Below are 27,739 nucleotides of genomic sequence, written 5' to 3' on the forward strand. Positions count from 1 at the left end.
CATCATTCGATTGGGCTTTGGATACCAAGCAGCGGAGTTGGGCCATGCTGCCCGTTCAAATGGACTAGTCACATGCTTCCTAAAGTGGAGACTCTTCATTGGAAGGATAATGGCCCAATGCTGTTCGGGCCCATCAACAACTCATGCTAAATCAAGTTTCAAACAGTAACACTACTCCAACATCTCATTTTGTCACATTATCAATCTCAAACTCCAACAATATATATCACATTTCAAACCTCAAATCACAACACAATTTAATTACTGATTTTATTTCATCTTTTTAATTATTATCCAATTTCATATATAATATTTTTAATTTCACGCATTATTTGCAAAATTCAAATAAATATGTCTAAATTACATTAATTTAACAACGAAAATTAAACTTAAATGTTGGAATCTGTTACAACGTGCATGCATGATGTTGGTGTTCAATGATCGATGCCACAATTCATCCACATTTCTAGAGGAATTTAGCTTTCTTTGAAGAGTCATTAAGTAGGATTATGACACTACTCATTAGTTGTCTAACATGTTTTTCCCTTTCCTATCCAAGTTACCTATCAAGTCCACTTAGAGAAGAAGGGATCAATCATTTTCTAAGTGGAATAAAATGCAATCAATTTCAAAACAAAATTAAAACTAGTCAAACTCATCCCGAAACATCTTCGAAGAACATAAAGTTTCCATCAAACAAAGTGAAATCCTCATACAAAACAATCCTAAAAAATACCACAAGAACAAAATCAGCAACACATCACACGTGCAATGCTTAATATTCTAATAGCACATACAAATACGACATATAGATAATAGGAAGACAGTAATGTATTTTCCAATACAAGAAGTGCTTTACCTCTTTATTAGTAGATTAAAGTACATACCAACACAAATAACCAGATACGATATAGTGCCACAATCTCCGGAATAATTAAAAGTACATACCGACATAAAAAACTAGATACGATACAGTGCCACAATGTGTGCTTAAGACTTCAGTTATTTCGCTTTGTGCTACAAACGAGTACGAGCAACCAAAATGGGTAGTAAGAAAGATAACGTAGTATCCGACTCCTTGAACTGATTGGTGCGCACAGAGGAAGCAGGAGCAGAAGCAATAGGGCGATGAAAGATGTACTCATGGCAAGCAGAGTGATTTGGAGCCACCTGAGTTTGGTAACAACTATGGTAACTCCGGCTGTGAAAGCCACGGACATCATGATCATAGCAACACCCAGCAAAGGTGCCGCGAGTTCAAGGGCATAGATGACTAAGGTGGTATCTCCTAACTGAGCCCAGATGAGAGCTGTGACAACAAGGATTGAAGTATACATGGCTATAGTGTCGCATAAAACAAACACGTGGAACACCGTGTCACTCCAAAATGTTGCCATGCCCAAATCAGTGCCAGTTTCAGAGCTAATGTAGCCACCAGGCATGGTGAAACCAGCTGCAAAAGCTACTGTGGCGACCAGAGTTGCCACAACCAAGAGAGTGTTTACTCTTTCCTTATAGAAATCATAGTTGACATCCACAGTTCTATCTAATTCCAAATTTTGAGGAACAGATGCAGATTTCAGAGCAGCCCAAGTCAAACGCTGAAACCCAAACATAGATCTGATCAATAAATGGGAAAACAAATTTCAAGATAGTAGTACTTAAGTAGCTGTAAATACATACCTTTGTAAAAGAAGGATTATGTATCCTTTTTTCATAAGCAACATCAAGAGCTGTCAGACCCTCGTTGTTAACCGCCATAATGTCGACCCTCTGGTCCCAGGTTAAGGTACTGACTATCTTAGGATGACCATTCATGCTGGAGATATGCAGGGGCGTGTTTCCGTATTTATCTTTCATGTTTATGAGGGAGTCGAGATTTGGATTCTTGAGAACAAAACTGACCACATTATATCTTCCTCTGAGAGCAGCAATATGTAGAATATTACGACCAGAATTGTTGAGCAGCTCCTCTACTTCGGAGAAATCTCGAAGCAAAACGCGAATGATGGCAACATGGCCTTCGTGTGCTGCCAAATGAATAGGTAGTTGACCTCTTTTGGCTCTTCTAGTTGCATTGAAAGCATATTTTTGTAGCAGGTAATGTGTTGCTTCTAGATGACCTAAAGATGCAGCAAAATGAAGAGGATTTCTTCCTTTGGTGTCTCTCATTTGGATTAATTCTGGCTTAGCGTTGATTATGGCTTCTAAAACAACTGATGCAGGAGAAAAAAACAGAAAGTAAACCAATCTAACCATTTTTCCAGTTACCAAGCAAACAGGGAATAAAATCATTAGTATTAAATACGTACCTATGTCCTTTCTCTCAATTGCTGCTTGAATGGGAGATTTATTCTTGAAAAGCTTATTAAGACTGCTCTCATCCGTACACTGTACGAGAATAGAAGAGACGCATCCTACAAGACCAGCTTTAGCTGCCAAATAAATGGCAGATTCTCCATGCTTGTTTAGGTGATCATATGATGGCTCAGAATCTTGCTGGATCAAAAATCTAGCAATTGATTCCCTACCACAAAGTAATGCTTGATGCAAGGCTGTGTTTCCCATCTCATTCTGTGCCATCAGCAGATCACGCTTCTCTGTCTCATTATGAGAGAGAATTCCCACAAGGGCTTCTACCATTGCTTCATCTCCACCCTTTGCTGCGAGATGCAACGCAGTCTCTCCATTGAAGTTCTTGGCTAAGACAAGAGATGGCTGCGTACTGGCAATGAATTTCACTATAGCTTGGTTTCCATGTTTGGCTGCTACATGAAGAAATGTGTTTCCAGTAAGGCTCAGCCTAGACAATATAACTTCAGAATCTCCCGTTGAAATTTGATGGAAAATTCTTTTGAAGTGATCAAGATCGCCATTTATGGCTGCTAGATATAAGTCAGGTTCCTTGTACATCTCTGCAGACACAAGCTCTTCTTCTTCATCATCATCTTCATCTTCATCATAGCTTATACTAATCCAGGATTTTGGTCTCCTCGTCCCTGTCTGCTTCAAATCGTCGCATATTGGGCCACCGACCCGAATCTAAAAATTTGAAAATCCAAAATCAAAATTATGAAATATGTATATGTAGGGCTGACAATTTTTGACACGACACGAACCGGCACGAAATTAATGGGTTTGGGTCAGAGCTTATCGTGTTCGTGTCCTTATCGGGTCGACCCATTAAGGACACGAAAATTTCGTGTCGTGTCCGTGTTATCCGTTAACAATGCGTGTTCGTGTCGTGTTCGTGTTATCCGTTAACACATAATATTTTAATATTATTATTCTTATTAACACATAATATTTTAATATTATTATTCTTATTATTTTCATTTTTCAATACTTATTTTTGTGTCATTAATGGGTTCATGTCGTGTTCGTGTCGTGTTGACCCGAAACGATTCGTGTCGTTAATGGGTTCGTGTCGTGTTCGTGTCTGAGTAGCGGGTCGTGTTCGTGTTCGTGTTTGAGGTTTTCTTAACGGGTCGTGTTCGTGTTTGTTGTTATCGTGTTCGTGTCGTTATCGTGTCGACACGATAACGACCCGACACGCACGATTTGCCACCCCTATGTATATGGTTTTAGGGCTGTTATCACACGATAGCCCATATTTAGGGTGATATCCATAATAACTATATAAAAATGATACTTGTAATCAATTAAATGATATTCCTTTCGGCATGTATAAAATGATGTTTTTACTCAATAAAATGGTATTTTTTAAATGATGTTTGTACTCAATAAAATGATATTCTTTCTGCATGCATAAAATGATGCTTATAATTAATAAAATGATATTTTGTTTGTATAAAATGATAGTTTCAAGATGATATAAATCAGTATACAATGATATTTTAGCGAAAATGATATATTTCATTCATAAATGATAGTTTATACTCCCTCCGTCCACCAATACAAGGCCAATTTTGACCGGGCACATGTTTTAAGAAATGTAGTAGAAAGTGAGTAGAAAATGTTAGTGGAAGGTGAGTCCTATTTTTATATATTTCTTTTATATTGAAATGTGAGTGAAATAAAGTTAGTGGAATGTGGGGTCTATTACCAAAAGTAGTAAAAAAACCAAATGGGACACTTATTGATGGACGGACGAAAATGGCAAAATGAGACACTTATTGGTGGACGGAGGGAGTAAGAGTTATTATGTTTATCACCCTAATTATAGTTGTCCTTCTAATGCACTCCTATGGTAAGAGAATCCACAATATATTTAGCCCAGCAATAGCCCAACCAACAGTCCTCCTGCCACATCAGCATGGACTAAACAACAGCCTGGCCAAACAACTGTCTAGAAATAGCCTAACCAAGCAATTAAAATAACAAATACGGAAATAATTGGAGAAAAGAAAACATAGTTTATAGTACTAATTCGAAAACCTTCATTGTATTACAATATTTGAAAAAATTACAACGATTACACAACCATTCAAAGAAAATATAAACGATATCAATGTGCAATCCTACGTGCCATAACTCTTCGATTATATCGCGCTGGAGTTGAATATGGGCTTCTTGCTGGCGTATAGTAGCAAATTCTTGCACTCTTTCGGCGCCGTCGTGGGGTATACCCATGTGCACAGAGGCGGTGGCCACATTGTGGCTTGGTCCGACAGCATCTTCATTGGCCCAATCAGTGAGTTCTGCACCTTCATTCTCGACTATCATGTTATGCATGATGATATATGCGTACATGACATCAGCGATGCAATCGTCACACCACATTCGCCCTTCACCGGAGCCCATCGCGCCTGGAGCACACCAAATGCGCGCTCAACATCTTCACAAATACGGGCCACCTGGGGTATATCCCATCAGCCAAATAGTAGCCCATATCATGTTGGCTATCGTTGGCTACTAAATTGATGGCCGGACCTACGCCAAGGCACTGCTCATTGAAGAGGGGCGACGACTGTAGGACGTTGATGTCATTGTTCGACCCGACAACCACAAAGTACGCATGCCAAATCCACAGCCGATAGTCAGCAACGACTTCGAGGATCACAGTGAGATTCTTGCCTTTGAACCCGGTCGTGTACATCCCTTTCCAAACGGTTGGGTAGTTCTTCCACTCCCAATGTATGCAATCTATGCTGCCCAACATTCCACTCTCCCGTGCAAATTCATCAGACCTTGGAAGTCAGCAGGGGTAGGTTTTCGAAGATACGTAGGCCCAAATATGTGGATGACGCCCCGACAAAAATACTTCAGACATTCGCGGGCAGTTGTTTCGCCGATATGAAGGTACTCGTCGAACATATCGGTCGTGCCTCCATAAGCCAATTGCCTAATTGCAGCGGTGCACTTCTGTATCGGCCAATATCCGGGCCGGCCGCTCGCATTGCATCTCATCCAGAAGTACATGTACAAGGCCTCTAACGCCGACACGATATGCATAAAGAGTGGTCGGTGCATTCTAAAACGCCTCCTTGTAAAGGACTTCCCCCACCGCGGCTCGTCAGCAAAATAGTCAGCAAACAACCGTTGGTGGGCAGCGACGTGGTCCCAGGGATTGTACGTCGATGCTGGATCGGCCGAGGGACATGTTAAAAAATGTGTGAAATGTGGGAGAAAAGAGAGAGGCCTTTGGCCTTTCATTTCTTGTAACCTCCAAATGTTTATGAAGTGTCTTAATGTCGAGACCTCTCATATGTTCACTCATATCCTATAAATAGGTGTGGTTTTGAGAGTGGAAAATACACCACAACAAGCATTCTCTCTACACTCTCTTGCTCTCTACATCATAGTGTGCATTATAGGAGCATTGTCTAGCTCGATTCTCGGAACTCCATCAAGTTCGCCGGTGCCTAGTGGGTTTGAGGTGCTTCTACACGCTAGGAGGAAGTCGTTTTATCTTTGGGGGCAATACGTCATTCCGTGAGCACTAGCCGGGGCGTAATTTGTCTTGTGGAAAGAGGGCTTCCCTCGACTCGACTTATTGTTGGTTTGTTTTATTTTATTTCCGTTGTAATTTTCATTCCTCTTATTGTTGTTATCTTACTTCGATTGTAATAGTTAGAGTTCCGCCTTGGAAATTTTATCCCATTATTTTCTAACAATCGCAAGACAAATTAGTGTACTCTTCTAAGACAGGATTATACCAATCGAAGTTGGAGGAATCATGAGCTCCAAAGCTGGAATGAAGAAACGAACAGTCGCAATGTCGATGCGCAATGAAGTGGTTAATTCCTTGAGAGCTATTCTCTTGAGAATTGTGTTTATCGTCTATCATTTGACAAGCAAGACCAATTTAGACTGGTAGTAATAATTGGGATGCATGTGGTGTTCAATATACCAATGCACATATGGTTCAATATAATTGTGTACTTATTGTCGGAGACAATATTGTGCAAATTATTTGAACGTGTTGTTATAAACAACAAAGATCACGAGGTGGTCGCAATGGTCTCCGACGTGGACCATGATAATAATCCAAATGAATGGTTTATTGATACGGGTGCCACATGTCATGTGTACTCCAAGAGAAGCGTTTTTTCTACTTACAAATCTGTTGGAGGTAAAAAAGTACGCATGAGAAACCAAGCTTCTTCTGATGTGGTTGGTTTGGGTAATGTGTTCCTAAAATTAGGATCTTGAAAGGTTCTTACCCTGAAGGATATGCTGCATGTCCCAGACATCTGAAATAATTTGGTGTCAGCTCACTTCTAGTAAATCATGGATTTTCACTAGAATTTGAGTGCGAAAAGGTTATATTGACCAAGAATGGAAAATTCATAGGTGAAGGACGCCGTGGAAAAGGAATATGCAATAACGAAGATGACACATCCTCTTATTTGCTTGAGAGCTCTGATTTATGGCATAATAGATTGAGACATGTAAATCTAAATGCTATAAAAAGATTAGTAAATCTAAATTTACTAAAAGTTGATAAGTTTAACTCACAAGAAAGATGTGAAGTGTGTGTTGAAGCCAAAATGGCTAAGCTGTCGTTCCATTCGGTAGAGCGAAGCACAAAACCTCATGAGTTAATCCATACAGACGTATGTGATTTGAAATTTGTGCAAACAAGAGGTGGTAAAAAGTATTTCATCACATTTATAGATGATTACACAAGGTATTGCTACCTTTACTTATTAAGAAGTAAAGATGAGGCAATTGAAGCGTTTAAAGACTCCAAAAATGAAGCCGAAAATCAACTTAATTGTCGAATTAAGTGTGTACGAAGTGATAGAGGTGGCGAGTATGTAGCGCCATTTGCAGAGTTATGCCATGCAAGTGGTATAATTCACCAAACCACGGCTCCATATTCTCCTTGGACAAATGGTGTTGCTGAACGCAAAAATCGAACACTTAAAGGGATGATGAATGTTCTGTTGATTAATTCAGGTTTACCCAATATGTGGGGGGAGGCTGTGTTAACGGAAAATTATATCCTGAATAAGATTCCACTAAAAAATAGGGATGTGACTCCCTATGAGTTGTGGAAAGGCAAGAAATCTTCGTATTCATACCTCAAAGTGTGGGGGTGCTTAGCGAAGGTAGAAGTGCCACCTCCGAAACAAGTTGCAATAGGTCCTAAAACAGTCGATTGCATCTTTATTGGTCATGCACTTAATAGTAGTGCTTATCGTTTCCTAGTCCATACGTCAGTTGTGCTTGGCGTGGCTGAAGGATCAACGATAGAGTCAAGGAATGCTATATTCTTTGAGAATAATGGATGAATCCACTAGTTCTAATCCTCCAAAAAGGACGAGGTTAAGTCCTAAGGATGTAGAACCAAGACGTGGTAAAAGAGTTAAAATTGCTAAGACATTTGGTCCCGACTTCATAACCTTTATGTTTGGATGATGAACCAAAGTCGTTGGCGAAATGGCTGTCTGGCCCAGATGTGCCATTCTGGCAAGAAGCAATCAATAGTGAAATTGAATCAATTATGAGAAATAACACATGGGTGTTAGTAGACTTGCCAGAAGGTTGTAAGACCTTATGGTGCAAGTGGATCCTGAGAAGGAAATATAAAACTGATGGTACTATTGAAAAGTACAAAGCTCGCCTAGTTGTAAAATGCTTTAAGAAGCAAGAAGGATATGACTTCTTCGACACGTATTCACCCGTTACGAGAATCACTTCCATTCGGGTATTTCTTGCAATTGCTGCTTTGCACAATCTTGAAATTCACCAAATGGATGTGAAAACTGCATTTCTGAATGGTGAATTAGAGGAAGAAATTTATATGGAGCAACCTGTAGGGTTTGTAGTACCTGGCCAAGAAAGGAAGGTACGCAAGCTAGTGAGGTCTCTATATGGATTAAAACAAGTGCCTTTGCAATGGCACTTTAAGTTTGACAATGTGATGTTGTTAAATGGGTTCACTATCAATTAGTGTGATAAGTGTGTATACATTAAGAACACAAATAATGGGTTCGTTATTGTGTGTCTTTATGTGGATGATATGTTGATTATGGGCAGTAATAGTGCCATTATCAACGAGAGCAAAAATATGTTGAATAGAAATTTCGACATGAAAGACATGGGTCTAGCTGATGTGATTCTCGAAATCAAGATTAAAAGGAATCATGAGGGAATTGCACTGACACAATCTCATTACATTGAGAAAGTGCTTAAAAAGTTTCACTCCTTTGACTGTGAGCCAGCTAAGACTCCATTGGAACCCAACGTGCATTTGAGTAAGCACACGGGTGAGCCTGTAGCTCAAGAAAAATATGCAAAGATCATAGGGAGTTTGATGTTTATCACAAACTGCACCCGACCAGATCTTGCGTGTAGGGTGAATAAACTGAGCCGATTTACGAGCAACCCAAGAAAAGAACATTGGAAAGCTCTGTGTAGGGTTTTGAGATACATGAAGTATACTCTTAACTTTGAGCTGCAATACACAAGATATCCCCAAGTACTCGAAGGGTATTGTGATGCAAATTGGATCTCTGATTCAAAAGACTCGTTCTCGACGAGTGGGTATGTGTTCACTGTGGGGGGTGGAGCTGTTTCGTGGAAGTCAACGAAACATACGTGTATAGCTCGATCCACCATGGAATCTGAGTTTATCGCTTTAGACAAAGCAGGGGAGGAAGCTAAGTGGCTTAGAAACTTCCTAGAAGGTATTCCATGTTGGAAGAAGCCAGTACCAGCAGTAGTGATACACTGTGATAGCCAAGCGGCTATAGGAAGAGCACATAGTGGCTTATACAATGGTAAGTCTCGACATATTCGTCGGCGACATAATACCGTGAGGCAGTTGATTACAAGTGGTGTTATCGCAGTTGACTATGTAAGGTCAGTGGATAACTTAACAGATCCGTTAACGAAAAGTTTAAATCGTGATCAAATGCATAAATTGCTAAAAGGAATGAGACTGAAAACCACATTTTAAAAGATGATTGTAGTGGTAACCCAACCATATGATTGGAGATCCCACGGGCTTGGTTCAATGGGAAAACAAAGCTATATGACTCTAGTTGTAACACTCGGAAGATTTTTTATCTTCGCCCATTCTTTAGAAAGCATTGAGTGTTGTAACCTGCATGTGGTAAGAGGCTAAGTTTTGACTTTTAATGATTCTTAGAAACCTCAAGGAGGTGGGTATTGCAGGATACCTGGAAAAGAATCACCTATGTAAGTGAACAAGTGTGGGCCGCTCCAACATGTGAATCACTTATGAATCCAAAGTGGTGTTCCATAGCTTGTAAAGGACACAGACGTGAGAACTGATGAGTTTGTAAATAGTATTGTGTCAATATTATTGTCTCGGTATACACCAAGGAGGAATGGTTCAAGGCATCACGTCCACCAGGCCGCCAGTATGCCCGATAGTGTTGACTATGGAAAGTTCAAAGCCCCAAGCTACTATTCCAAATGCAATATTGTTTCTCGAGAATTGAGCAAAGAATCTGCATGCATGCATACACGTCTTGTGTTGGTTTGAGCTGGCAGTGCTCTAACCAATGTGGGAGATTGTTAAAAAACGTGTGAAATGTGGGGGAAAAGAGAGAGGCCTTTGGCCTTTCATTTCTTGTAACCTCCAAATGTTTATGAAGTGTCTTAATGTCGAGATCTCTCATATGTTCACTCCTATCCTATAAATAGGTGTGGTTTTGAGAGTGGAAAATACACCACAACAAGCATTCTCTCTACACTCTCTTGCTCTCTACATCGTAGTGTGCATTCTAGGAGCATTGTCTAGCTCGATTCTCGGAACTCCATCAAGTTCGCCAGTGCCTAGCGGGTTTGAGGTGCTTCTACACGCTAGGAGGAAGTCGTTTTATCTTTGGGGGCAATACGCCATTCCGTGAGCACTAGCCGGGGCGTAATTTGTCTTGCGGAAAGAAGGCTTCCCTCGACTCGACTTATTGTTGGTTTGTTTTATTTTATTTCCGTTGTAATTTTCATTTCTCTTATTGTTGTTATCTTACTTCGATTGTAATAGTTAGAGTACCGCCTGTACACGGCTTGGGAATTTTATCCCATTATTTTCTAACAGGACAACCGGCTGTTCCACCAAGCGGTGTATCTCCGCAGACGTATGCTCCCACACCTCATCGTCGAGTCGCTGCATTGGATCCTCATCACCCGTATTGGGGGAATAGCTGTCACGATTCATTTTTTAACTAGAGAGAATATAGAGAGGAGAAGAAGAAACTCATCAAAACAAGTGGTGTGAATGAAATGAAGTGTGACGAGCCATATATATAGACTTCAAAATAATATAAAAAAAATCAAAATGCGGCTCGCCGATCGCTCGCTGCACAATAGGCGGCGAGCGATCGGCTAGCCGATTAACGCCGCGCCCAACCTCTCATCCTCCATCTGCTCGCCCGTCACGCTCGCCTAACGCAATAGGCGGCTAGCGCTCGCCGGCGACTAGGGCGGGCGCTAGCCGCCTATTGTGGATGCTCTTATATATATATATATATATATATATATATATATATATATATATATATATATATAATTCAGGTTTAGAAAAACAATACGGACCAACACGAAAATCCAGAGTTTAGATTAAAAATTGATTCGAACCGAAAATCTAAAAAAATCAAATCAAATTTAATGTTTTTATATTGTTCGATTCAGTTATCCGAATTCCGGACCACAAGGCCACATCACCCTCTAGCGTTGTAAGTAGTTACATAGTCAAAAAAAAAATTCTGAAATGGAGCAAATGAAATATTGACTAGGAGCAATTGAAATTTGAGCATTTCAACTATTAACAATTCATGGACCAATTACACATGGGCCCATTAGTTCACGTGAACATCCTCCTATCATCGTAAATAAATACGTGACCCTATTCTATCATAGACATAAATGAGCAATAACAAATGTATGTGCTTACTCCCGGGTCGGATGAGGTCGTGCTTGATTTCGACCTATATCGCAATTCGTGAGGTTTACACCCTGCTTCGATCAGATCTTGGAGCATAATATCGTTCTCGTTCGACATGCGTTCTGGTTCGATTGCCATAAAAGAGAGGATATTAGGATTATTTACAAAAAAATCAAAACACTTCTGGTCAAAGAATGTCTGCAAATTTATATACTACCTCCGTCTACCAAAATTTGTCCCACTTTGACTAACACAGGTTTTAAGAAATGAAATAGAAAGTGAGTTGAAAAAGTCAGTGGACTGTGAGTCCTACTTTTATATATTAGTTTTATAATAAAATGTGAGTAGGAATGACTTAGTGGAATATGAGATCCACTACCAAAAATGGTAAAAGTGAAATGGGACAAATTTTGGGAAACAGACAAAAATGAAAAAATGGGACAAATTTTGGTGGACGGAGGTAGTACTAAAAAAAAATATGATTCTATTCCATCATGATAGAATTTTCCATTCCAGGTTTCTTAAGAGACAAGATCGTATCCTTAAAAAGTTCCTACATAATAGAAAATGCATTATTTATTAACACCATAGTGATGAAACAAAATGTTGCCATTGAAATATAATGGACTAGATTAGGATAATGACTTAATAAATTATAGTTAGACTATACATTAATTAAATCGTACAAGAGAAAATAAGTCCATTGGCCTAGGGACCATGTGGCAATTAGACTATATATATTCTCTATTACAGAGAATTATAGACATAGAAAACCTAATTCTCTTGACACAAAAAATACGTAAAGTTCTACAGAGATTTTTACTGTAGAACTATTGTACCGGGAATTGTGCTTGTATCGGATCAGAATATGCATGGATACCGATAGTGGTGAATTTTACTGTAGAATCTGATCAAACACTTGAATCAGATAAAGCAACTTGTAAGTAATTCTAAATGGTTGTGTTAAACTGTACAATGTGCAATATTAATTATAAATGTAGATCTGTTTCATGTCCGTAATCATTAACGACAAGGATTTCTAATAACCAACTGGTTATGTAATGCATATAGAAAACGAATAAAATGTTGCCAACTCTTTATTATCCACTATTCATCTTTCTTCTTTTTATTCGAATAAACACAAATTCTAAAGGGCGTAATGCGTATAAGAGAAAAAGGGGGTATTGCTAATTTGTTTAAGAAATTACTGAAATGGAAAAAGGAGAAGAAGATGATGAAACCTTGATGAAGCAGAATTTCCCTTTAATTGAAAGTGCAAGGACTCGAGAGATGGACTGAAAAACTGTGCCGGCTTCAAATATATGCAGGACCCAAATTTCCAAGAAATGCTAATTAGAATTTTAGTCTTCTTATAGATATAAAAATGAATTAGTGTGTTGTCAAAATCAATATTAAATGGGAATGGCAGAAATATATCTACCAAGGTACGAACAAATTCAATTTTGTGTCTTTCTTATTTTAATTATTTTTAATTTCTTTGTCGTATTTTACCAATTTTATGGTATTAAAAATCGTATCGTCCACTACCAAGACTATTGACAATGGGCGAATGTAGTGGAGCCATGATCCTTAAGTAGCAGAGGCCATGTGAATATCTTGTAGTATCACATGTGAAATTTTTTGTCGCAATTTAAGTGTAGTTAGTTTGTACTGTATTATCTTGGAGCAAGACTGCTGTATTTGAAGATAAAAGAGTTTCTAAAATGATTTTAGCGTATTCAATGTTTTCATTCATTGTTATGTTTATTTTCATATATTAAAATATTAACTCAACCACACACATACATGTATGTGATTCTTCTTTCTTATCTGAAGAATTGTAGGCGACTAACCAAAGCGTGATAATGGTTTACCAACTTATTCATGCAAGAATCAACTTAACATTAATGAGTAGTGTCATAACCTTACTAAATGCCTCTTTAAATAGACACATACCTAAATTTTTCTGCACATTATTGCCTCAATTTTGTGTATTGGAAACAGATTTCTTCATGTGACAGCGAAACATGTAAGCAAAGATATATAAAATCCATACCTAGCATGAAACCATCTCTTATAATATTAACTTTTGTTAAGGGTGTTTTTGTCCAAAAAGTTGAAGAGGGAATTAATAAAGTAGGGTAGAGAGATAAAATAAGTGAGCCAACAATAAGAGTTATGATGTAGCGACCCGCTTTTTCGTGACCTAATTTTCTTGATTACGTGAAAATTTATATAATGCGTATTTATTTTCCATTTATTGGAAAATGTGTGCTTATTTGATTTATTGTGGCTTCTGTGTATTTTAACTGTGGGAAATTAAAGTCAATTTAATTTCCTAGGTGTGTTGTTAAATATGTAGGATCACGCATAATTATTCTAGCCATTTAGATGGTTATATTCGATCCCCTCTATTTATGGGAGAAATACTATTCTTTCTTGGATTTAATATTTTGCTTTTATATTTATCCAAATTAAATCCAAATTAACTTCGCCTAATTTTCTCCAAGGGAATTTTCGACCACTTTGTTTATTTCCATGGAATTTTTGAATTCCCTAGTGCTCATGAGAGAGATATTATTTTTGTGGATTTAATTCATACCTTATTGTATTATTTCCATGAATTAAATCCAAGCCAAATCTTTTCCTTGTGGAATACCCCATAAATTTCGAACCCTAGTCTTGTTTCCCCCATGAGTTTCGAATTCTCCTATTTATTTGGAGAAGGAGTTGTTTTGTGGATTTAATCAATTCTTTGTGCATTCATGTAACAATGGAGAATACAACTAAAAAAATATTGACTCTGTTTTTGTAAAAGTTAAATACTGACTTATTGATTATTAGAAGCTCAAATTAGTCATTTTGTAAAGATGAAATATGGATTTATTTTATACCATATTCTATAAAGAATACAATAAAAAAAAATAGAGTATAATGAGAGACATAGTTTTTTTAAACTATGAAATTGCTGGAAGAATTGATATTGACTGTTATTTTTTAGAGTGATTAATTGTATTAAATCTCTAATTATTCTATTATTATGCTGATAAGTTGGACAAATTAGAAACTAACTAACGGTGTTTAAAATATTTAACGGAATGTATTAACTTAAAACACTAAGTAAACTTTTTTTTATGAAATATGCAAACTTAATACTCCCTCCGTCCCACAAAAGATGTCACACTTGTGGAACGGCACGAGATTTTAGGATGTTTTGTTTTGTGTGTTAAATGGAGAGAGAAAATATAATTTTTATATTTATGTGAGAGAAAACTTTTTCCAAAAAGGGAAATGTGACATCTTTTGTGGGACAAAAAAAGGAAAGTGTGATATCTTTTGTGGGACAGAGGGAGTACTTTTTGTACTGGATTGAAACAAACGTAAAACATTTTGTATGAAACATGTAATTACCCCTTTTTTTAGTATCCTTCACTGTTCACTATAGGGAATAATGAGAATTATTTATTTTTATAGAATTTTATTCTGTCATTATTATGTTACTTATAAATTTTATTGTACAATAATAAAATATTTCAAGTAATTATATTATTATCAAAAAATTATATAAAAATAAATTTATAATAGATGATGTGGTTGGGTTTAGGGTTTATTGGAAAGTTTTTAACTAATTACATGTCACTAATAACGTAGACCTCATAATCCACTACACTATTTCCACTATCTTTTCTCTCTCTCTCTCTTCGTACTTTTTTCTATCTCTCTATTACTTTACCCATTGCAAATTGAAACTCATCCGATTTACAAGTTTGTTTATTTTTTGAGGACGAGGAGGATATAGAAAAAGTGACTAATTGGGTGGTTATTGATGAACATTGTCTTATTATCACTATTTTGTGTATTGGAAACGGATTTATCAAAACATGAAAGCGAATATATAAAATCCATACCTAGCTAGCATGAAACTCTATCTCTCTTAAATTGTAATCCCTACATCCGCCATTAGGAGTCTCATTCATGGGCAGGCATGAGTTTTAAGAAAAGTTAAGAAAGGTGGGTGGAAAAAAGTTAGTGGAATATGAGTCACACTTGTATATATTAGTTTTAAATGAAATGTGAGTGGAATGAGTTAGTGGAAAGACCCTATTACCATTTTATGGTAAAAGTGAACCGGGACTCCTATTCGTGGACGGAGGGAGTAATACTTTCTCAGTCCATAAAATAGTCTTGTTTTTTATTTTGGATTGTCCACTTCAATTAATCCCTGGATAATTATAGTAAGTTTTACTCAAATAAGATAGTCATTTTTTACTGATAATATTTCAAGCACTTAATGTTTATATAATTATTTTTATATTAAAACTCTTATCATTTACCATTGAATTTTATTTTTTTGTTCGAAGACAATAATAGTTTTTATTTGTCCAAAAACTAATTAAGTAATAATTGGTTAGAAAGACTAAATAAGTGAGACGGCTATTTTATATAATTATTTTTATATTAAAACTCTTATCATTTACCATTAAATTCTTTTTTTTTTTGTTCGAATACAATAATAGTTTTTATTTGTCCAAAAACTAATTAAGTAATATAGTTGGTTAGAAAGACTAAATAAGTGAGATGGCTATTTAATGTATTCTATCTGCATCCACATTTGTTCAAAAGAATGTAGCAATCGATTATTCGATTTGCACATATTCATGGCTTCGCCCAAAAAGACCAATTCAATAATTTCGGTCACACGCTTATCGCAGTCGCGTTGACAAACTTTCCTAATGCAATCTTGGTCAACTTAGAGCATTTATAAGAGAAAAATTAAAGTCTTTTAATTAGTAATCATATTTATTTTTTTCATGAAAAAAATATTCTTCAAGTGAAAAAGTATTTAAAAATGTATTATACATTTTCACATTTTGAAGAGGCATCTTACCTTTCCATTAATAAATAGATAAAATCTCATAACTATCATATTTACCTTTTTTTCATGAAAAATCATTCTCCATATGTAAAGTTATTTGAGAAGGTATTATACCTTTTATGTATTGAAATAAATCTTGTGTTTATTTTAAAAAACAATTTACCTTTTTATATACCTTTTTCCTTGAGAATCTTATCCATTTTCGTTTCCTATCTACATAATTTTGGCATTCGAGTTTCTTTAAGTATCGCAGACAAAATATTGAATGACATTATGAAGATTCGGCAAATAAACTTATTATCACATACTTATGCTCAATACATAATCACAAATAACCACAAAACAATTATGTATCTTGCAACAGCAAAATTAAAATTTTGTACCCTCCAGAGAAGGTTAATACGCATTAAAATTCTGACAATTTTACTGGTCACAACACCGACGAATAGTCCAGAGACCACAGCACGGCATGACCGCCAAATGTTTCCTAAGCACGACCTTCAGATTTAGCATTACAGAATCTTGTTTCTACAACACACTCTCATAACAATGCTCATGTGCTTATAACAAAACCAAGCTATCTCATAAATTTTGTTTGAACTTCTGAAACTTGTAATTTCTTAGGATTATTGTCCCCACAGCATGAGTGGCGATAATATTAGAAACTTGTATATTTGAGAAGTCTGCCCTAATGAACTTGTTATTTCTTAGGATTATTGTCCCCACAGCATGAGTGGCGATAATATTAGAAACTAGCTTCATAAATTTGCAAACCAACCGATGGAGACCATATACAACACACTTGTTGTAATCATCACTTAGATATTTTTATATGGTTTTTGCATAATTATCACATAAGCAGAAAGCAGATAATCCACTTAAATTAGATAAACACCAAATAAACAGATAAATCCATTTAATGCATGACATTTAAACACACCGAATAATTATCGAAAATTATTTAATCTAGTCAAGGGAGAATCAATTAAATAATTAAGTTTTATCGTCGATAATGGTTATCCAAATTCATTTAGGATTTATCAAAGATAGTGTTAACTATCTAAATCCATTTAGGATTATTCTAGATTTTATTTCGATAAAAATCAAATCCTACCATTCAAGATAACGTTGATCTAGGATTATCATTATTTAAATCGTACTAGGATATCACTAGATAGAAACAATTCCATCATAATCCATAAGATAAAAATAAAATCATGTCAACAAGGATTTATACAAATCTTAATTCTATTTAGAATAGACATCTAGAATATATCAAATATTACTTAGGATTTTTTAGATAAATAAATTCATCTAAATCCAATTAAATAAGGATTTTCTTATATATATCTTTATCCTAATCTATCTAGGATATAAATCCAAAAAATAAGGATAACTTGGATTAATGCTTATTTTAATCGATTTGTCTTAATAGAATAAAATCTATTCAAATCCATAGGATAAAAATAAATTAATATAAATGTTTATCCTAATTCATCTAGTATTTATCTTGGAATAAATCCATATAAATCCATAGAATAAGATAATATTATATTATGATTATTCAAATCTATCCAAGATTTATCTAGGAATAAATCCATATAAATCTATAAGATAAGAATAAAATATTATATTATCAATATTCAAATCCATCTAGAATTTATCTGTGAATAAATTCATATAAACTCATAGGATAAGAATAAAATAATATTATCATTATCTAAATCCAATTAGGACTTGTCCAGGGATAAATCCATATAAATCCTTAGGATATAAATAAAATTAGATTATTATTTTCCAAATTTAACTAGGATTTATCTAGGAATAAAATCCCTACAAATTCATAAATAAGGAAAAAATCTACTTAATCGATGATTTAATTCATAAATTAAATCTCATATAATATACAAAATCCACAAAATATATATTCAAATCTTATTTCCAAATAATCTTGAATTATTTCTAAAATTGAATCGATGGCTAAACTCTTGATAGAGCAAGATTTTGTGCCTTTGTATTACATGAACAAACGTATAGAATCTGCCGTTTATTTGGCAGTTAAAGCTGGTTTTGTAGGTTGTGTCTCTTCTATTCTTGCACAGTGCTCGGACGAGAGTGGGCTAAATCAGATTTTCGAGAATAAATCTCCCATTCAAGAAGCAAAGAGGAAGAACACAGGTATTCAATAATGATCTGATTCCTTATTTGCTTGGTAACTGTACAATGGTAGATTGGTTGCTTATACTTGTTGTTTTTTTCCCTCAGATGTTTTAAAAGCCATAATCTACTCGAATCCAATATTAAGACGCATAATAGACAGCAAAGGAAGAAATCCTCTTCATTTTGCCGCATCTTTGGGTCACATGGAAGCAGCACGTTACCTTCTAGCAATGGATGGTTTAAATGCAACTCGTAGAGACAAAAGGGGTGAATTACCTATTCACCTGGCAGCACGTAAAGGCCATGTCAACATCATTCGCTATGAACTGCTCAACATGTCTGGTCGCAATATTCTACATATTGCTGCTTGGAAAGGAAGACATAATGTGGTCCGTTTTGTTCTCAAGCATCCAAAGCTCGGCCCCATGAAAGATATATTCGGAAACACGGCCCTGCATTTGGCCTGCATGAAAATTCATCCTATGATAGTCAGTGCCTTAACTTGGGACAAGAGGTTCGACGCTAAGGCAGTTAACAACAAGGGAATGACAGCTCTTGATGTTGCTTATCAATGTGACTTGCGTAATCCCACACTTGCCAGGGCATGTCCAGTTACTTACCTATTTTACAATGTGTTTTTTTTTTTGGTAAACGGTAGAATATATACATAGTACTATATTTTTAAGAGTAAAGGTCAAATTTGGTCTTGAACCATTTTACGTTTTTTGTCCTAAATATTACCTTTTGGATTTTTTTTTTCCTGAACATATGGAAATTTGATAATTTTGGTCATCCGTCAACATTTCCATTAAAAACTAACGGTCAACGGGTTTAATCTCGATTTTGACCAAATTAAACTTTTAATTTTGATTTTTTACTCCCTAATTATTTTTATAAATATTTTTTTAAAATAAAAATTAAATAATATGTTTTTTTTTCAAAAATTTAACATCCATTCATAGCAAAAACACACAATTCCAACAGAGATTCAACTTTTATTTTCAGTTGAAGGCGCAACTCAAATTCTTTTCTTTCACCCATGTTTGCCTCAAATTAACCAGAATCATAGTATTCTGCCAAAAAAGTGACTTTAACAAATGGAATAAGAAAAGAAAACGTTGATTTACAGAAATCTATTGCAAAAAATTTGTAATAGTCAGTTCACAATTCAACTTCAATTATCGCAATACCAGAACCAATTTTAGAAATTCAACATCCATTCATAGCATAAACACATAATTCCACACAAAAGCCCTAATTTCCCAAAGTCCAAAGAAACCTAATTGACATAAACCCTAATTTCACCCAAAATTCAGCAATCAAGCGCTGCTGAATTTGGTAACCGCCTTCGTCCCTTCAGAAACAGCGTGCTTGGCCAGCTCCCCAGGCAGCACCAGCCTCACCGCGGTCTGGATCTCCCGTGAAGTAATCGTCGGCTTCTTGTTGTAGCGCGCCAGCCGCGACGACTCCTGCGCCAGCTTCTCGAAGATGTCGTTGATGAAGCTGTTCATGATACCCATCGCCTTGCTGAGATCCCGATGTCGGGGTGCACCTGCTTCAACACCTTGAAGATGTAGATCTTGTAGGTCTCCATGCTCTTCTTGTTCCTCTTCTTCTTCTTGTTCCTCTTCTTCTTCTTGTCGCCGGCGGCGGCGTCCTTGGGAAGCTTCTTCTCCGCGGGCCTTCTCGGCCTTACGGCGCCATTTTTAGAGAGTGTGTGTGGATTGGAATTAAAAGTGGAATTGCGTGAATGTGAGGAGGGTGATTAAATTAAATAATATGTTTATAAAAATAATTAGGTAATTAATTAGGGAGTAAAATATCAGAATTAAAAGTTTAATTTGGTCAAAAATCGGGATTAAATCCGTTGACCATTAGTTTTTAACGGAAATGTTGACGGAGGACCAAAATGATCAAATTTCCATATGTTCAGGACCAAAAAATCCAAAAGATAATGTTTAGAACCAAAAACGTAAAATGACCATATGTTCAAGACTAATTTTGACATTTACTCTATTTTTAATTACATGTTCATTTTTCCTGGTTACAATGGAAAATTCTGTATCTCTCCTTTTCACTTCGTCCCACTTTAGTTGAGTTACATTTCACAAGTTATTCAATAATCTTTTTTACTTCATTCTTTCCTCTCTTTTCAACTACGTAACTCACAAATACTAATTTCCTAATCTTGCCCAAAAGAAACATTACAATAATGAAACGGAGGGAGTAATATTTTTCCTTCTCTTCCCTTCTTTACTATACTCCATCTCTTTGTATGGTTTCAGAGTTTGATTTGGGCAGCCTTAAAATCTGCATCTGTTCCCGAACATTTAGGTTCAGGCAGAATGGTGTATGCCGATGAGAAAGTCTACAGGAAAAGAGCAACCACTCTCTTGCTCGTGGCAACTTTGGTCGCCACAGTAACTTTTGCAGCTGGTTTCACCATGCCTGGTGGCTACATTAACTCCGAAACTAGTAATGATTTGGGCATGGCAGCGATGTTGAAAGAAACAGTGTTCCACCTTTTTGTTCTCTGCGACACTATAGCCATACATACTTCAATATTTGCGGTCACGGCTCTCATGTGGGCTCAGATAGGTGATATCAACTTAGTCATTAATGCCCTTGAACTCGCGGCGCCTTTTCTTGGGGTTGCTCTGGTCATGATTTTAAGTTTTATGTCTCACATATGTGACATGTGATAGAATCCTAAATAGAATTGGATTTTTAGTATAATACATATATTTGGTATAAGACACATTTTACCCTAATTAATTGACTATCGATTAATTATTGTCACATGTCAATTAATCAAATAATCATGTTATATTGCTCCAAAGAGAATATATATTCATGTATATATATATATATATATGTCAATTGATTGCCAATGAATGGAAAAGATTGATTATATAATCTTTTTATGGAATGAATATTCATTCCCTTGGCCATCAAGTAAAGAATCATGCGTATATATTATTAAGATTTGATTAGAATTGATTGTGATTCATTAGTAATATTAATAGACGGAAGATTATATTCTTGGTCAATAAGAAACGCATTTACTAATTATTTTGGGCCTCTTTGATGGAAAGGGCTTTTAGGGTTTGATACTTAGGGTTTGTCCTCTCTCTGCCTATAAATACAAGTGTGGTGATCTCATCAAATCACACACATAAAGAGAACACATAAACGAGGGAAAGAGAGAGAAACAAATCCTTGGAGTTGGAGCTGCGCTACTACGCCAAAGAAAGTCCGAGGAAGTTCTCTCCGTCTTCCCCAATCGCTTCCGCTATGGATCATAAAGGTAAGTTTTCGATCCATTATGTTTATGGTTAATACGTGAAATATACATGATGTTCGAAGATCTTGCTTTATTTATATTCAATTATGTATTCTTGAATATATGATGATAAATAATGTCCAATATGTGGTATCAGAGCATGGTTGAGAACTCATGTATTTTCGTATGATTGAAAAACCATACTTTTTGAATTTATTTTGATAAATCACTATGAATGAATCGGTTGTTATTTTGTTAATATTGTCGGTATATTGTGAATCAATTTTTGTGATTACGTGTATTACGTGACTTTAATAAATTGAAATAAGTACAAATACCTGTATGGGTGTGTTCCTTAATTTGAAAATTTCAAGGAATTTGAAAATTAATTACCTTGAAGCATGTGTCGTGAATTCATTTGAATTCAATTCGTGTATCACGTATTAGTGGATTTAACGAATTCGTATGACTAAATGAACGATTATGTATTGACTGACTCTATTTATGAAAAAATTGTTTCTGAATCCACCGAAACAGTGGACGAAAGAATTGGTAATCCAGTTTATTTAATTCGTTTGCATAATAAGATTGTGAATTGTAATGGTTAATTGCTTTATCATTTAAAGGTTGCTTATTTTTTATGATTATACTTGAAATATATTGTTTCTAAATTATTCTATTTATGTGTATGGAATTGATTTGGGTATATTGATTATATATATATAATGAACGTAAATTGAGTTTTATGAATTGGTGAATTGAGATTTCAATTAAATGTTTCATGATTATGAATATACCTAGATAGTGGAATGAATGATTACATAATTCAATTCTCGTTTTAATATGTATTTTTTATTATATTATTGTTTATTTTGCAATCAACAAAGTGGGGCAAAATAAGGAGAGTCTATAATCAAACTCATATTAAAATTTGTTTAAGCAATTAATCTCTATATGTTGTTGATTATATTATGTTTATTTTACGATCACCAAAGTGAGGTAAAATAATAGTTTATAATCAAATTAAGTGAAAATCTGCTTAAGCAATTAATCGCTATACATTCCTGATTATATTATGTTTATTTTGCAATCACCAAAGTGAGGTAAAATGAGAAGAGTTTATAATCAAGTTAATATGAAAAATCTATGTATGCAATTAATCATCATGCTTGTTGTGGCTATTCATCATCTAAATAGTTTGTTTGTTGTAAGGTCTAGATTCCCAAAGGAAATAGTCTTTGCGACATAATAAACACTAATGAAGTTAATAATTTAAATTGGTGTCGATTACCCAAAGGTAACGCCAATTTATTATTACTCAATTATTGAGATATTAAAAACATGATTTTTATTATTGTATGAAGACTACCCAAAGGAGTTTTCACAATTGCCTCATGATATGGGTTTTCAAATTAATGTTCGTGTTATTATTCAAAGCTTTTATATGTGAGCATTCATTTCTTAATTGCTCCTATAATGTAAAAACATATATTTTTTGCTACTAGTATGTCTACCTCAAACGTTCCCCAACTTAATGGAACTAACTTCTTTGAATGGAAAGAGAAACTTAAGTTCACTCTTGGAATAATGGACTTGGAACCTAACACTGTTGAATGATAATCCAATTATCTTTGATCAAAGTAGTTGGTTGATTGCCCATAATGCTTGGGAAAAATCTAACAGGACTAAGTTTACAGTTCATTAGAATATTCGTTGTAGATAAAGTCTCTCAACGACTGATATTGCAAAAGAATATTTGCATAATGTTGAGGATCGCTTCACAATTGCATATAAGTCTATTGCAGGAAAACTTATGAAGGATCTCATGAGCATGCAATATGATGGTTCTCGGACTATGTACGAGCATGCGATGGACATAAATAACATCTCTTCTAAGCTGAAATTAGGATTATAGGTGAATGAGGATTTCCTAGTCCAATTGATCCTAATTTCCTTACCTCCTCAATATGGACCATTCCAAATTGATTCACTATAAAAGATTAGTGGACTCTTAAAGAATTGGGAAACGTATTGGTCTAGGAGGAGCATAAGATGAAGAAGTATGGAATGGGTGCATCTCATGCTCACACTGCAACCGAAGGAGCGTCTAAAGGATAATATTCATTCGAATTTATCATTCTTATGGCATAAAGGAACTGGATCATATTGCTACTGAAAGAATTAAGAGGCTTATAAAGGATAATATTCATTCGAATTAGACTTTACAAGCATTACCGTTTGTGTGGATTGTATTAAATGTAAACAAACCAAACACAATACTAAAAATGCCACAAGAAGTAATGAGCTCCTTAAAATTATACATACAGATATTTGCGGACCTTTTGATGTCTCGACTTTTGGTGGATAAAAATATTTTATCACCTTTATTGACGATTTTTTCACATTATGGAAAAATCTCAGGCACAATCGAACATTTTATGACTGAGGTTGAAAGGCAATTAAATAGAAAGGTGAAAATTATTCGATTTGATAGAGGTGGTGAATTTTATGGTCGTACCACTAAAGTAAGTCAATTACATGGACCTTTTTGCCAAGTACTTAGAAAAGCATGGCATTTGTACTTAATACACTATGCCAAGTATGTCTCAGCAGAATGATGTTGCTGAGAGACGAAACCGAACTCTCATGGAAATGGTTAGAAGTATGATAATTCTAGCTTACCCATAACGTTGTGAATTTATGCTCTTAGAACCGCTATTTATGTATTAAACCGGGTTTCTAGTAAGGTTGTACCAAAGACTCTATTATGAACTTTGGACAGGTAGAAAACCCAGTTTGCAGCACCTTCATGTTTGGGGTTGTCCAACAGAAACTAGAGTATACTCTTCGCAAGAAAAGAAATTGGACTAGATTGTTAGTGGTTACATTATGGGTTACCCAGTAAAGTCCAAAGGGTATAGTTTTTACCATCCTAATCATAGCATGAAAATTGTTGAAACTGGAAATGCAAGATTCTTTAAGAATGATGAGATCGGTGGGAGTTTTAAAACTCATGATGCGGTCATATGTGAGATAAGGGTAAATTTCCCTCTTCTCTCTTTTCCTTAAGAGTTAAGTGTGCTAAATATTGTTGAACAATCTAACAATATTGAACATTTGAATGACCAACCACTTAATGATGATGCCGAAGTCATTGAACATAGGTGTGGAAGAAGCATCTACAGAAGTGCCATTAAGGCGTTCTCAACGAGAACGAAGGCTGGCCATTTCTGATGTCCGTATGGTATATCTTTAAGAATATGAATGTGGCATAGAGACACATAACAGTCCAGTTTCATATTCACTAGCCATTAAGTGTAATAATTCTAATAAATAGATTGATGCATGATAGAAGAGTTAAAATCTATGGATTATAATAAAGTCTGAGACCTTGTTGAATTACCTGATAGACAAAAGTTAATTGGGTGTAAATGGGTCTTCAAGACCAAATTCGACATAAATGGTTTAATCGAATGATTTAAAGCCAGACTTGTTACCAAAGGTTATACTCATAAAAGATAGCATTGATTATAAAGAGACTTTCTCTCAAGTATCAAAAAAGGACTCACTTAGAATCATTTTGGCATTTGTAGCCCATTTCGACTTGGAACTACATCAAATGGATGTGAAAAACTGCTTTTCTAAATGGCGATTTGTAAGAAGAAGTCAACATGAAACCACCTGAAGACTTCATTAAGAAATGGAATGAAAAATTTTAGTCTGCAAACTTAAGACATCAATAGTGTCATGGTATTCCATGACACTATTACTGCTTTTGGTTTTAAAGAAAACACTGTTGATCGGTGTATATACCTCAAGGTTAGTGGGAGCAAGTTCATATTTTTGGTTTTATATGTGGATGATATATTGCTTGCTAATAGTGACATTGGATTACTACATGACACTAAAATTATCTCTCTAAAAAAAAATTCAACATAAAAGATATGTGTGAGACATCCTATGTCATAGGATAGAAATATCTTGTGATCAATCACGTAGACCGAATCTTTTAGAGAGATACGGCATGAGTGCGTGTTCTTCAAGTGTTGTTCCAATTCATAAAGGTGACAAATTCAGTTTAAATTAATGTCCAAAAACTGAATTGGAACGTAAGATGGAAAATATTCCTTATGCATCTATTGTTGGAAGTTTGATGTATGCTCAAGTCTGTACTAAACCAGACATCAACTTTGCAGTTAGAATGCTAGGCCGTTACCAAAGTAACCCTGGTGTTGAACATTGGAGAACTGCAAAGAAAATAATGAGATAATTAAAGGGAACAAAAGATTTTATGATCAACTAGAAATTATTGGATTTCCATTAAAGCTAAATTTATGGTTTGCTTTGAAGCATTAATAATTGCAAAATTTTATTTCAGGCATTGGTATTGTCTCCTCAATATCCAAGCCGTTGAAATTGTATTGTAATGATAGTGCAATCGTATCTTTCTCTAAGAATGACAAGTATTCAAAGGAGCTAAACACATGGAATTAAAGTTTCTTGTCATGAATGATGAAGTTCAGGAACAAAGAATATCTATATAATATATAAGCACACAGCTTATGGTTGATGATCCATTGACTAAGACGTTACCGCCTAAGACATTTATGGAATAAGTTAACAGAATGGGCTTGGGTATGGAAACGTCTAATCTTTATGTTTCCATGTTGGTTGAGACACTTAAGTTATAGATATTTTGAATTCAATAAAGTTGTTTCTACTTTTCCTGCATATACTTATTATTTCATATGCATATGTACGTTTTTAGTATTAATGCAGGAAGTCTTGAAATAAGACAATTATGGACATTGTGTCACTTATAGATTATATTAGTGGGGTTATTGGTGATGTGGTACATGGAAGGAACTATGTCGATTGAATGATATACGCCCGTCATGACCCGCATTAGTAGTCTCTCTAATATAATACTTATGTTAATTCACCAATGATGAAAGTATTTATAAAGTCCAATATTATGCGCGCCTTATGTTTATTATGTCTATTTTACTGTGGCTCTGTCAAGTGTGACAAGTGGGAGAATCGAAAACTTTGTGTCCCACATGTTCGCCAAGTGGGAGAATGTAAGTTTTATGTCTCACATATGTGACATGTGATAGAATCCTAAATAGAATTGGATTTTTAGTATAATACATATATTTGGTATAAGACACATTTTACCCTAATTAATTGACTATCAATTAATTATTGTCACATATCAATTAATCAAATAATCATGTTATATTGCTCCAAAAAGAATATATATTCATGTATATATATATATATATATGTCAATTGATTGCCAATGAATGGAAAAGATTGATTATATAATCTTTTTATGGAATGAATATCCATTCCCTTGGCCATCAAGTAAAGAATCATGCGTATATATTATTAAGATTTGATTAGAATTGATTGTGATTCATTAGTAATATTAATAGACGGAAGATTATATTCTTGGTCAATAAGAAACGCATTTACTAATTATTTTGGGCCTCTTTGATGGAAAGGGCTTTTAGGGTTTGATACTTAGGGTTTGTCCTCTCTCTGCCTATAAATACAAGTGTGGTGATCTCATCAAATCACACACATAAAGAGAACACATAAACGAGGGAAAGAGAGAGAAACAAATCCTTGGAGTTGGAGCTGCGCTACTATGCCAAAGAAAGTTCGAGGAAGTTCTCTCCGTCTTCCCCAATCGCTTCCGCTATGGATCATAAAGGTAAGTTTTTGATCCATTATGTTTATGGTTAATACGTGAAATACATGATGTTCGAAGATCTTGCTTTATTTATATTCAATTATGTATTCTTGAATATATGATGATAAATAATGTCCAACAATGATGTCCGTGGCTTTCACTGCTGGAGTTACCGTAGTTGTTACCAAACTCAGATGGCTCCAAATTGCTTTGCTTGCTATTGGTGTATCTTTCAGCGCCGCATTGCTTGTGTTCCTGCTTCCATTGTTCTTGCTCCTTCCCGTGTGCATACTACTCTCTTCAAGGATTCAGATACTACGAGTTATTTTTTACCTCCCAGTCTGCTTTCTCGCATACGTTAGTAGAAAACGGCCTCACATGCATCACTGAAGTCTCAAG

General features: G+C 35.2%; 2 protein-coding genes and 1 pseudogene across 2 annotated transcripts; 1 reads left to right on the top strand and 2 right to left on the bottom strand.

The window, feature by feature from the left end:
• Positions 1-830: 830 nt before the first annotated feature.
• Positions 831-12,689, bottom strand: LOC125220258 (protein ACCELERATED CELL DEATH 6-like). Its single transcript, XM_089067469.1, has 5 exons — positions 12,565-12,689; positions 11,333-11,445; positions 2,313-3,042; positions 1,684-2,216; positions 831-1,601 (listed from the first exon to the last, which is right to left on the bottom strand). Exons 2-5 carry the CDS (start codon positions 11,438-11,440, stop codon positions 999-1,001), a joined length of 1,974 nt encoding a protein of 657 aa, XP_088923595.1. The 5' UTR covers positions 11,441-11,445; positions 12,565-12,689; the 3' UTR covers positions 831-998.
• Positions 12,690-18,166: 5,477 nt separating this feature from the next.
• LOC148930735 (protein ACCELERATED CELL DEATH 6-like) lies at positions 18,167-27,730 on the top strand (the record flags this gene model as incomplete). The annotated part of the gene is made up of 4 exons (XM_089066595.1): positions 18,167-18,377; positions 18,465-18,961; positions 20,645-21,021; positions 27,481-27,730. Coding segments are annotated over 4 exons (1,335 nt in total), but the record flags the coding sequence as incomplete, so codon positions are not given.
• Positions 19,679-20,394, bottom strand: LOC148930736 (histone H2B.3-like; annotated as a pseudogene).
• Positions 27,731-27,739: the final 9 nt, after the last annotated feature.

Source organism: Salvia hispanica, chromosome 3 (genome assembly GCF_029641045.1).
Source record: "Salvia hispanica isolate PSC_SH4W2 chromosome 3, Shi_PSC_v1, whole genome shotgun sequence".
NCBI classification, from domain to species: Eukaryota; Viridiplantae; Streptophyta; class Magnoliopsida; order Lamiales; family Lamiaceae; genus Salvia; species Salvia hispanica.